The sequence below is a fragment of the Panicum virgatum genome, chromosome 3K (genome assembly GCF_016808335.1).
Source record: "Panicum virgatum strain AP13 chromosome 3K, P.virgatum_v5, whole genome shotgun sequence".
NCBI classification, from domain to species: Eukaryota; Viridiplantae; Streptophyta; class Magnoliopsida; order Poales; family Poaceae; genus Panicum; species Panicum virgatum.
In genome coordinates, this window is record NC_053138.1 from 10,181,123 (window position 1) to 10,192,677 (window position 11,555).

General features: G+C 47.4%; 2 protein-coding genes across 24 annotated transcripts; both read left to right on the top strand.

Annotated features, from left to right (window-relative positions):
* Positions 1 to 3,092: 3,092 nt before the first annotated feature.
* Positions 3,093 to 4,130, top strand: LOC120701214. Its single transcript, XM_039985350.1, has one exon. It carries the CDS (start codon positions 3,266 to 3,268, stop codon positions 3,986 to 3,988), a length of 723 nt encoding a protein of 240 aa, XP_039841284.1. The 5' UTR covers positions 3,093 to 3,265; the 3' UTR covers positions 3,989 to 4,130.
* A 2,346-nt stretch (positions 4,131 to 6,476) lies between these two features.
* On the top strand, positions 6,477 to 10,644 carry LOC120697465. 23 transcript variants are annotated; one of them, XR_005684498.1, is made up of 5 exons: positions 6,478 to 7,467; positions 7,873 to 7,921; positions 8,870 to 8,924; positions 9,278 to 9,429; positions 10,312 to 10,566. XR_005684498.1 is itself a non-coding variant. In XM_039980708.1 (3 exons), exons 1-3 carry the CDS (start codon positions 8,886 to 8,888, stop codon positions 10,625 to 10,627), a joined length of 495 nt encoding a protein of 164 aa, XP_039836642.1. In that variant the 5' UTR covers positions 8,818 to 8,885; the 3' UTR covers positions 10,628 to 10,644. The 23 variants fall into 23 exon arrangements, 1 of the variants encoding a protein (XP_039836642.1); XR_005684494.1 differs by having other exon boundaries at positions 6,481 to 7,467; positions 9,290 to 9,429; XR_005684497.1 differs by lacking the exon at positions 6,478 to 7,467 and adding an exon at positions 7,474 to 7,778 and having other exon boundaries at positions 9,290 to 9,429.
* The last annotated feature ends 911 nt before the right edge of the window (positions 10,645 to 11,555 follow it).

Consider the following 11,555-nt stretch of genomic DNA (forward strand, 5'->3'; position numbering starts at 1 on the left):
CTATTCTCTTGACAATTTTATCCACTAGAGGTTGGAGGTCCTCTCTTTTTAATTTCTCAAAATGGAGGGGGATACCCAGATATTTGATGGGAAAAGGCCCCACAGGGCAACCAAAAATCTCCACAAGACTAAGCTTAACTTGATCCCCTAGATTTAATGGAATGATCTCACTTTTGGTATAGTTTATTCTCATACCAGAGATATTCTCAAAACAAGCTAAAATGTACTTCATGTTTCTAGCTTTTTCGACATTGTCAGAAAGGAAGAGGATAGTATCATCTGCATATTGCAGACTGATAACCCCTTGAGGAATTAGCTCACACCCAAGGCCTTTAATTAATTCATGATCTTGGGCTTTTTGGAACATCCTGGTAAGTACATCTACCACCAAGTTGAAAAGGATGGGAGACAGAGGATCACCTTGTCTCAAACCTTTACCAGTTTCAAAGAAGTTCCCTACCTTTTCATTCACTTGGACTCCTACAGAGCCATTATAAAGATGCTGCTTAATCCAGCCTATCCATCTATCACCAAAATTTCTCTTAGAAAGGATTTCTAAAAGAAACTCCTGATTTACTTTATCATAAGCCTTCTCATAGTCCAACTTCAGTATACCACCAGCTCCTTCAGATTGGTGTACACTGTGGATTGACAACACTTTCAAGAATGTATCTGCCCTTTATGAAAGCAGTTTGATTACCACTAGTAAGCCTATCTGCAACTAAATTGATCCTATTAGTAAGCACCTTAGTAAAGATCTTATAGCTACAATTCAGCAGGCTAATGGGTCTAAACTTGTTCATGGTACAAGCATTGGGTTCTTTTGGGATAAGTGTGATATTAGCAAAATTGACTCTAAAAATATCTAGCTCCCCATCATAAAAGCTTTGGAACAGCTTTAGCAAGTCTTCTTTAATGATATGCACACGCAACATGTGAGACACAGGGGGTGTTTGGTTCATGGCCACCACCAGCCACGCCAAACTGCGGCAGAGTGTGGCAGAGGTGGAGATAGCGCGAACATGAGAGTGGTCGCCACGCCAAACTGTGGCAGAGTGTGGCGGAGGCGGAGAAAAACAACGCCACAGTGTTGGCGTGATTTTGTACTGGGTGTGGCGTGATTTTGTACTGGATTCCCTGTGGCTGCCGCAGTCTAGTCAGAGACCAAACGTTGGCCAATGCTGCGGTGGCGAGCCAAACCTTAGGTGTGGCTCGTGTGTCATAGACCAAACGCTGGCCAGTGCTGCTGTGGCGAGCCGCACGTTAGGCGTGGCAAGTTGTGGCTACAATCCAAACACCCCCACAGTCGCCCGAGCTCCTCCTTCACCACCTGCACTGCATTGCATGCTTGCCCTGTCTTCGAAATTCAGGACCCTAGCACGTCACCGGAAGTGATCCACAAAACCCATGTCAAAGCGAAAGTCAAATTGGTTTTCCGAAAATCGAATCGATTCCTATTTCATTCAATTCAAAACTGACACTCCTCAAGAACGGAGAGGGCGTCGGCGGGGCGTTGCTAGTTCGCGCGCGCCCTAGGACGGGAAGTAGCAAACGATTTCCGACAACATTGACATATTCCATTTCCGTCTTCAGGGTCATTTTCTTTCCTTTTTGGGCCGCCCCCGCACTACATGACGGCCCGCGAGCTTAGGGGACATTTTCTTTTTTTTTAGGCCGCCCACACTAAATGCCGATATGGCCCGACGGAAAGAATCATGTCAGGTGGGCTTGTTTTTGAAATATCACCGAAATAATTCTATTTCAGAACGCATATATTTTTTTTGGGGACCGTTAGGGATGTAGGGAGTATATCGGGTGGGGGAAGTCAAATAAAAGTTACATTCAGAAGCACAAAAAATGAAAAAAAGATAAAAATATAAATATATGCACATGTCACTTAATGCATAATTTATGTGGTGGTCCTTGGCATTATTTATAAGTTTTATAACTTATGATGCACAAGTTGTCGAGCGAAAAAACTTTATAACTTAATTTATGTCATACTACATATCATATAACTTGTGAAGCACAAGTTGTGGTCTGGAAAAAAAATTATTGAAAACTTGTATGACATATTGCTTATGCCTAACTTATTACGTGAACCTGAACTTGATGCCGTGCGTTCATAACTTATATCCGCATAACTTGTTTCTAAATTGTATAACTTATGATGCATAACTTGTGATACACAACTTATGATGCATAACTTGTGATGCCGGACTTATGATGCATAACTTGTGGAACTTATGATGCATAACTTGTGATAGGCAACTTTTGATGCGCGAGTTGTCTGGAACCTTATGTATATAATTTATGTCATCATACATAACTTATTTAAAAGTTGTATGACAAAGTTTTGAACTACAAAAAAACTGTATGACTTATAAAGCTCAAATTGTATGGTGAGAAAAAAAATAGTGCTAGAAAAAAATAATTGATGGCTTATATACGTTTGCAATCATGAATGTTAATATTACCTTATGATGTTGCTAACAAGTTGAACACCTTGAAAAAATTACCTGGTGATGTTTGCAATCATGAATGTTAATATTATGTTATAATATTACTTTGTGATGTTGCTAAAAATCACAAATTTTTAGCAAAAAGGAAAAAACGAAAAAGGCAAGATGATAAAGAGGAGAGGGGGGACGGGGATTTTTCAAATTCCAAGGCGCACCGCGGTGGTGGATTGGGGCGCTTGATATTTGTGGGCTCTACATATTTACAATTTCTAAAAAATATCCTTCAAATTTTGTGGCGTTCGTGTTGACTATGTGGGCCTACGATAAAACTCCGTGCGGGCCCCCCAGTAAACGGGCCGCCCTAACGAGAAGGCCCGGTGCCGCGCAATAATGGGCAAAGAGAATATAAAGAGAAGGAAAGGCCCACGTGCAACTTGTCGGATCGATTGCTAGCAACATAAGTAGCGCGCGATGGCGCGATTGGATTCCGCGCGGCGGCGGCAGGTGTCATCGTGGCGATGGTGGACACGGATGCCCTCGACTGCGGTGTCTGCTATCTTCCGCTCAAGCCCCCCCCCCCCCCCCCCCCCCCCATCTTCCAGGTATGCTTACGGGTTGTAGGAATCCTAATCGATTGAATCCATAGATCGTTGCTTATTCTCCTTAGATCATCAAGGATCGAACAAATCTAATTTTTCCAACCTAGCTCTGAACAATCTTTGCACATATACAAAAACGATCCATTAATTTCCTAAATAGTTGATCGGATCCTGGGCGAATGTTGATGATCCCTTCCTGCCTGCATGCAGTGTGACGTGGGGCATGTACTGTGCTCGCCGTGCCGTGACAGGCTCAAGGACAAGCGCAGGTGCCATGTGTGCCGTGGCCGCACCACCGGTGGCTTCCGCCGGTGCCACGCCATGGAAAGCGTGGTGGAGTCCGCCCGCGTCGCGTGCCCGAACGCGGCCTACGGCTGCACGGCCAGCAGGCCCACCGCCAGCAGTGCCCACACGCGCCCTGGCGGAGCCCCGGCGACGCCTGCAGTTTCGTCGTCGGCCGGATGGAGGTGCTCCTGGTCCACCTCGCCGACGCCGGCGTCCACGGGTGGCCGTGCTCCGCCAGGGTCAGGACCTGCGAGATGTCGAGCCGCATCCGCCTCAAGGACGGCTTCAACTTGGTCCGCGCGCCTCGACAACGACCATGGCAGGGCCGACAGGCAGTGCCTGTTCCTGATGGACGTGGTGCGCCAGCCGCAGAGCCGCGCCGTCTCCGTGCTCCTCCACCCCCGCGCCGCCGCCGTCGACGACCAGCGCCCGTGCTGCTTGAAGAAGATGACTTGCGAGCTCATCACCAACTCTATGGACGACTGGCTGCAGACCAAGTTCGTGGTAACGTGCGCGGATCTCTCCGGCGGGCGGCGGCACAACCCGGACGAGCGGTTCCAGGTCGTCGTGCCGGATTGCGTTCTTGATAACGGCGAGAATGCTCCTATCAGCGTTGAGTTCTGCATTCAAAGATTCCCTTGACTTGGTGATCGAGGCATTTAATTTTGCTATTTTCTAGTGCTTGGATGTTTGCTGTGGGAGTTGATCAAACTGTGGACTTAAAACATGCCTAATTTCAAAGGCTAATCCCAGTGCAAGATTTTATGTTGATGTTTCCAAGATAGCCACGTAAGCAAGAAGACTATGAAAAAATAGTTGAAACTACCACTCCCAATGCATAGTTTCATGTTGTGGTTTCCTAGGGTCTATGTTGCGTTTAATTTCAAGACTCATAGAGTATTGATATTTATGTAGAGAGAGTTTCATCTAGATGAAACTGGTTTATTCTCTTTCTTCTTAAATTCTATGTCATGTTATCATATAATTCTATATAGCATGTTAATTAATGTACATGAAACTCCTATAAAATCCCCATTGAGAATGGCCTAATAAATAACCATGCATGTGGATCGGAGTTGTTAGAATATATAATAATGCTTCTATTAGTGCGTGCCCCTCTCTCAGAAATGCCAGAATCCTGTCGTACACACACAATGACACAATCATTAAGGAAACAAAACAATTTGTTCAGACATCAGATTATGCTTGTACCAAACAAACCGCATGCTTCTCTTATAAAGATCCTAACCCAAGTAACTGATGTGCATAGATTTTTAATCGGAGGCTCTGTTTAGTTCTAAAAAAAATTCTACAGTACTCATGGAGCATTAAATGTCCAACTGATTAAAAATGTACACAGTCCAACTAATTACATCGAATCTTTAGATATGCATGGAGCATTAAATGTAGTTAAAAAATAACTAATTACACAGTCCAACTGATTAGCACGAGATGAATCTTTTAAGTCTAATTAGTTCATAATTAAATATTATTTATTAAATAACAACGAAATGCGCTACAGTACCAAAATCTAAACTTTTTCACCAACTAAACACACGTTTTATGTACTTGTAGGCTACCTCAGAGCTGCGAGGCACGTCGAAGAAGGCGTGCGAGACGAGGCTCTCCCTGAACCCTTGGAATGTAGGAATCTGGTGGAAGAAAGAAATTTCCCCTCGCATCCTCTTCTCCTTGAGATCGTATAACCTAGCCGTGGTACTGTAGTGGGAGCGGTTTCCAATCAGGATGGCGCCGCCCCCAACCGAGAGAAACATCATCGTGTGCAAGTCCGACGAAGCAGGGTCTCGGCAGCACAGCGGCACCACCACACGGCACCGCAGCGTCCAGGTCTCCGTCTCGTAGTCCTGCAGGGCCCAGACGGCCAGCGACGTCGCGTCCTGCATGGCCGCCACGCTGAGCTCCCCGCCGCCGTCCAGGTCCAGCAGCGCCGTCGCAGTCGGCGCGCCGCCGCCGGCTCGCTCCGGCACTGGCGGCCGCGACATGAGCCGGAACGCCTCGGAGGCCGTGTCGAACCCCAGCATCTTGCCGGTCCTGGCCTCGGAGTGCGAGGCGAGCCAGTGGAGGGTCCCGCGGCGAGCCAGGGGGCGTCGTACATCTGGCTTGCCGGAGGAGGAGGAGCCCGCCCGAGCCGGCGGGCCTGGGCGCCGCCGGCCGACAGGATGTAGTAGTAGCGCTTCCTCCGGTACGCGATGTGGCACAGGAGGCGGTACTCGCCGGACCCGCCGTGCAGGTAGAAGCCGCACGCGAAGGCGGTGAAGCCGCGTGGCTCGGGGCGCCGCGCCGGCAGGTCGGTCCACTGCCTGGTGGTGGGGTTGCAGACGACGAACAGCCCGGGGCATGCGGACAGCACGAGCAGCCCGTCGAGGGAGTGGAGCGGCCGGGAGCTAACGGAGCTTGCTGTGCGGAGGAGGAACGAGCGGCTTTCCGCCGGCCTCGGGTCTTCGGAGAGGGGGGGGCGCGGGCGCCGTATAAGGAGAGGGTGATCATCTGGAGCGGGCGGTGGGCGGCGAGGAAGGAGCGGTCGGTGGTGAGGCGGCGCCAGGTCCGGCAGACGGCGCGGCAGCGGAGCACCGACTTGGAGGGGAGGCGCGTGAGGATCTCCATGAGGGCGTCCTCGCACAGCGCGTGGATGCCCTGCTGGCCTCCGCCCGGTGCCGGCGGCGTCGACATCTCTGCCGTCAATCGCCGCCCCCGGGCGCGCTGGTAAAATTGTACGTGCCGTGCCAGTTGCATGAAGCGGTTCCCCGTATATATTGACTCCCCATGCCAGCCGGGACACGTAATTAAAATTCGGTCTTGGAGAAGATGGAAATCAAGGATCTGTCGGATAACTTGGCCCTCACGGAGAAACAAAAAAAGAAAAAGCAGCAGGAAATCAAGGAGTCGCAGCAAATTTGATTGCAGATGTTTTTCCCTTTTATTTACTCTGTGAAAAAGGAAGTTGTTGATGGTCAAATCTGGAACTTTGGTGATCAATTCGGGCATGATACTGCAAGGTGAAATTTGATCATCATCCACATCTAAAATTTTTAACTCCCGCAACGGAATAGTCGTGGCGCCATGCTTCACAGGTGCGACGAGCAGTGCTCAGGGAAGGATTGATTCAAGTTGTTGAGGTCGTCGTGTCCGCCCTTCGCCTCGCTCTCGCCGCGCTCAGCGGTTCCTTCCGTGGGTCTGCTTTCCTTCCCCGTCCGCTCATCAGATCTCACAATTCGACGGTTCCTCTGCTTGGCTTCCCTGCCTCGCCCCGCCCCGCCTCCTCTCCCTCGCCTCCCACCTGCCTTCTCGCGCGGTCCTCTCCCTTGGCGTCGCCGCCGCACTCGCCTCCCTGTCTCGCTTGCCGACGCTGCCCTCGCCCTCCGCGTCTCGCTCGACGGCCTCGCCGGGCCGCCGTCCCGCACGCGCTGCCCTCGCCTCCCCTTCTCGTTCGCCGGCGCCGCCGCCACGCCCTCTCCGCCCCATCCCGCTCACCGGGAACGGCCCCCTCCCCTGCGCCCGCCCCCTCGGTCTCCCGACGCGGACCAAGCGAGGCGCGGTCCGCGCGGCCGCCGTCCCTCGCCTCCGCCCCTGCAGCCGTCCTCGCCGACCTCGCCGCGCGGCCATCCTCCCGGCGCGGATCCACCACTCGCACCGCCTCCGCCCCTGCAGCCGTCCTCGCCGACCTCGCCGCGCGGCCATCCTCCCGGCGCGGATCCACCACTCGCACCGCCTCCGCCCCTGCAGCCGTCCTCGCCGACCTCGCAGCGCGGTCGTCCTCCCGGCGCGGATCCACCAAGCGTGGTGCGCGCGGTCGTCGTCCCCGAAGCTCGGCCGCCTTCCGTCGCGCCCGCCTCGCCCCCGCCTCGCGTGAGTGCCGGCACACGTAAAGATCAATTAGCAGCTAGGGAGCTGGGCATCCGCGCTGCCGCCTGCTCCTTCAATCCTGTGGCGCCCTGCTTCCATCCATTCTGCCCATCCCGCTCACCGGGAACGAGGAGGAACTGAGGGCGCGGCGCCGCTCTCTCCCTCCCCGTTGCGCTGCGGTCGCGCCCCCTCCCCCGCGTCCGTCCCCTCTGCCGCCTCTCATCTCAGCTTGGCATCCACATCGCCAGGACAACAAGGTAACTGCATGTTCCTGCTACCTTACTTCCCTGGACCGTCGGTGAAATGAATTCCCTTAATAATCATCAATATGCAGAGTCATATATTTAGCTTTTCCATAGCATAATAGAGCGCGCGGCCATCCTTTTGATTCTTCACTAGGTTTGTGCTCTTGCGCACATTCAAATGGTTTTACCAGTGATAAACCTGTCAGGAACTTGAGGCTATAACCCTCTGTTTTTGTTGACAATAATGTTCAGTTTGGTCAGGACATTCATTTTTTCAGAGCAAAATTTCAGACCAGCTGACAGTTTTCATACCAAAAAATTAGGTAGTTCACATTGCCAAAAATCTTTTAAGCATACACAGGTCACCGTGCTAACATTGTTTAGCCAAGTAAAGCTAATGATCGTATGTATATATAGGACACCTCCGAGGACATCATAGCTGTGCCCAACAACCACGGGATTAGAAGTGAGTTCTTTGCATTGTCATCCTCTTCCGTTTAGATTCATGAATCTTTTATATGGGTCCTTAATTATGAGTTCAGAATTCTAATAATAGAGTTGGTGGGGAAGCATGCATGCCATATAATATAAAAGGTGAGATCAGGTTCTTGGTTATAATTATGCACCTTTGGTTTATATGGTGAATTTATCATTAATGTGAAAACTTAGCACGAGAAAATCTCTGTATTCATCAAGACAATGGAACGAATCATGATGATGGTTGATAAAAGAAGTGCTGCCATTGCCAGATGCACAGAGTGCTTGAGCCTTATTATCTACCATTAATTATGTGTGTCTCACCGATTCTTTTCTTTCTTCCAATAAAATAGATTTGTGATACATGTATTTTGTCACAAATGCTACCTGTTTGGTGTAATTATTTCTAATCATTCCAGTACTAAACTGATTAGTTTGTCTATTAACAGGATGTGAGTGGTTCAAAGAAAAAAATATTGAGTTAACCATTGTTAGGCAACCTGTTGGTTTGGGAGTGGGTCGAATTAATAAAATTGCTTGAATCCTAATACAACCACTTTGATGAGTAGCAATGTTGCATATCATCTTGCTAGGGACAAAAATAAAGAAAAGCCACAACTTGGTAAAAGGCATGAGGCTGAGCAATATTCGTTGTCCAGGCTATAGAGTAACCTGCACGGCATCGCTACTCTTTTTAGGGTTTCAATTCCAACTAGATAGGCTTATAAACAACCAGATACCACTCTCTTTTTATGGTGGAAGTATTGTATCCTCACGGATCAGTACCCATGGTGGAAGCATTGATGGCTCAAAATTTATACCCACTCAAAAACATACTAAGTGATGCGTTCTTGATTCTGAAATTTCAATCTTACATGCAAGCAGCCCTACACATTTTGTTGATCACTGAAGAATCATTCTACACATTTCGTTACAGCGATCTGTAGCTGCAGATGAAGACAAGTGATGATGATGCTTGTGTGCTGACGCAGGTATTCCTACTTATATGCTTGAATGCTTCTCCATTGCATCTAATATTTGCATGGCATGCTTTATTCACGTCTTTTCTGTCCTGAGTGGTGAATATTGATGGAAATATGAAAAAAAATTGGTTGAGTATACAACAGTTCATAAGTCATGGTGACCATTGTAACACATCTCCAGTGATAAGCATGGTGAGTAAGCTATCGCCTGCTGATATTGGTTAACTGGTTATGTGTTTTAATGGGTTTCCAGTAATCTTCTCGATATGTTTTGTATCATATATGATCAATAATTTGTTGTTTCAATAGTGGTTCTGCGATATATGATGCTTCTTTACACCTTTTGGATTTTTGTTTGGGAGTTTTGGGTGCAGTTAGCCATGGAAGTGGTTCTGCGAATGAGATTTTGTGGCCATTGTTCTGCCAAGCTTGCTGATTATTCCATTTCAGTAAAGATGAGGTTATTCATGAGTCTATTGCCAAGCTGCCGGCAGGATGTAGCTCTGTGTATCAGGTACATATACTCAACTTCAAAAAAAATTTGGCAAAACAAACCTGTATAGTTTGTGGTTTGCATACAGTCAAGCCTGCCATCATCTCAGAAATCTTGGTGCTGGTTCTAGCAATACTCGATTCAGTTAGTTAATTGTGAATTAGCAAGCTATACTTGCTCCAGTCCTTGTGATATCTGATCAAGTACCTTCTTTTCATTAGAACCTGATGTGAGATTAGCAAGTAATCTCTGTTATTCCGAAAGGAGAACCAATAAAAACTGAAACAATTTGTACAATGTAATGCTTCCATTGCTCTCCTTAGTAGTAGATAATATGATAATTTACAGATAGCCTATTATAATGTCTGACACTATGTAATATAGCCAATGGTTTTTAATTGCTCTTTAGAGCTACTTATCGTGCTGCTTTAAAACTGATTTGACATTGGATATGGTGCTGAGGATTTCAAGACAATGGCGAAGAGTGCTTGACTTCAGTGATCACTGATCAGATTGTGCCTGTTTTTCACTTATATTATTCTATATATAAATCTAATAAGATAAAGCTTTGCTCAGCTGTGACATACTTGTAACACTTGTCATTAAATCAATGAATCAATTTTGCGTGAATATCTCACACTACGGGATGCTGTACTCCTGGGAATTATGTGTAGCTTAATGGGAGCACTAAGAGTTTTCTTGTCAAGAAATAATCATAATAGTTTCTAAGAAGTGCAATTTGGAAATTTTGCTTGTTTACCTTGAGCTTAACCATACTTGTTCGTTTAAAATCTTATTTTCAGGTTAGCTGGAAAACGTGTTGCATTACTTGTTGCTTCAGCCATATAAAGCTTGTTTAAGTTGTCTTTTTTTCTACTAATAAAGGATCTTGTGTTGTGCTAGGTCTTTTGGACGGAAAGTACAATGTCCTCCCTCAACAGTCATGCTGAATGGTGGGGAAGCAGCGAGGAAGTCATTTGTAGAAAGATGCATTCTCATCTATCATGCCAAACGTATCGCTTATCTAGAATGCCTTAGCAATCCTAGCACAAATCTAAATGTCTATGTCGATAGCAATCTCTATGTTGTATTTTGGTTGAATACTTTGATATGGATATCTACTTGGTTGTTTGATTTGCATCATGATTTGTCTCTGTATACTCATTTTGTTTGCGTTGAAAAAGTCAACTGCCGTAACAACGCACGGGTGTTCAACTAGTAATTACAAAAGTTGAAGCAGGTCCGGGCCGGCCATTGCCGTTTCTAGGCCGTTGAGCTCTCAGCTGCTGATGGGCCGACTTGGGCTGTTTCCATTTCAAGGTGGCCATCCAATTCTTTGATTTCATGAGCCGTGTCAACCAAAAAAAAAAAAATCTATGATTTCATCCTCAACTTCTCTGCCTTGAAGCACGTCTCTGTGGCTGGTATCTCTATCACGTGGGAAGCACAAGGAATCTGTGCTGGATTCGAGGTCTTCCAGAGTAAACAAGGAATCATATGCATGGCTCAAAATAAATTTAATGGACTATTATCCCTGTATATATTAATCGCGCGCCACGTCTCCTTTTCTCATGTCTTTGAAGACTGCTTTGGGCTGCGAGCGCTGGCCAAGGCAGGTCCACCATCCGATCCCACGCGATAGATCGAAATCGAACGCCAGAAAATTGCTTCCTAGGGTAATCACTTCATATGTTCACAGAACAAGTGATTTTTATATTTTTTTAACTTGTCCTTAAAATGCTGGAATCTAAGTATACCATATAAATAAAACGAACCTCGACGGATAATAATATGGACTCGATCGGCTGGCCGTAACCCCTCCCTTTTGGAAAAGAGGAAGGGGTTATGGAGAAGCGTAGGTGGGTGGAGCCGAGTCAGGAATGCCGCGGATGCCATTAGGGGATTGAATCTAAGTAAATATTTCGTTGGACGATAAACGGATGCGGGCGCCTATTCTAATCAACAAGAATGCGGCTTGCTACAGAGAAGGCCTATTGCCCCTCCCATTTTGAAAAAGAGGAAGGGGGATGGAGAAGTATCGGTGGGTGGGGCGGAGTCATGAATGCCAGCGCCAGTAGGGAATTGAATCCAATTAAATATTTTGTTGGATGATGGACGGATGCAGCTGGCCATTCTAATCAACAAGA

What these genes read in the sequence shown, in the direction of transcription:
- LOC120701214 (XM_039985350.1), top strand. Translation starts at nt 3,266, where the DNA reads ATGCAGTGTGACGTGGGGCATGTACTGTGCTCGCCGTGCCGTGACAGG.
- LOC120697465 (XM_039980708.1), top strand. Translation starts at nt 8,886, where the DNA reads ATGAAGACAAGTGATGATGATGCTTGTGTGCTGACGCAG. An exon ending in ATGCTTGTGTGCTGACGCAG is followed by an intron (nt 8,925 to 9,289) that starts GTATTCCTACTT and finishes TTTTGGGTGCAG; the next exon opens with TTAGCCATGGAAGTGGTTCT. An exon ending in GATGTAGCTCTGTGTATCAG is followed by an intron (nt 9,430 to 10,311) that starts GTACATATACTC and finishes GTGTTGTGCTAG; the next exon opens with GTCTTTTGGACGGAAAGTAC.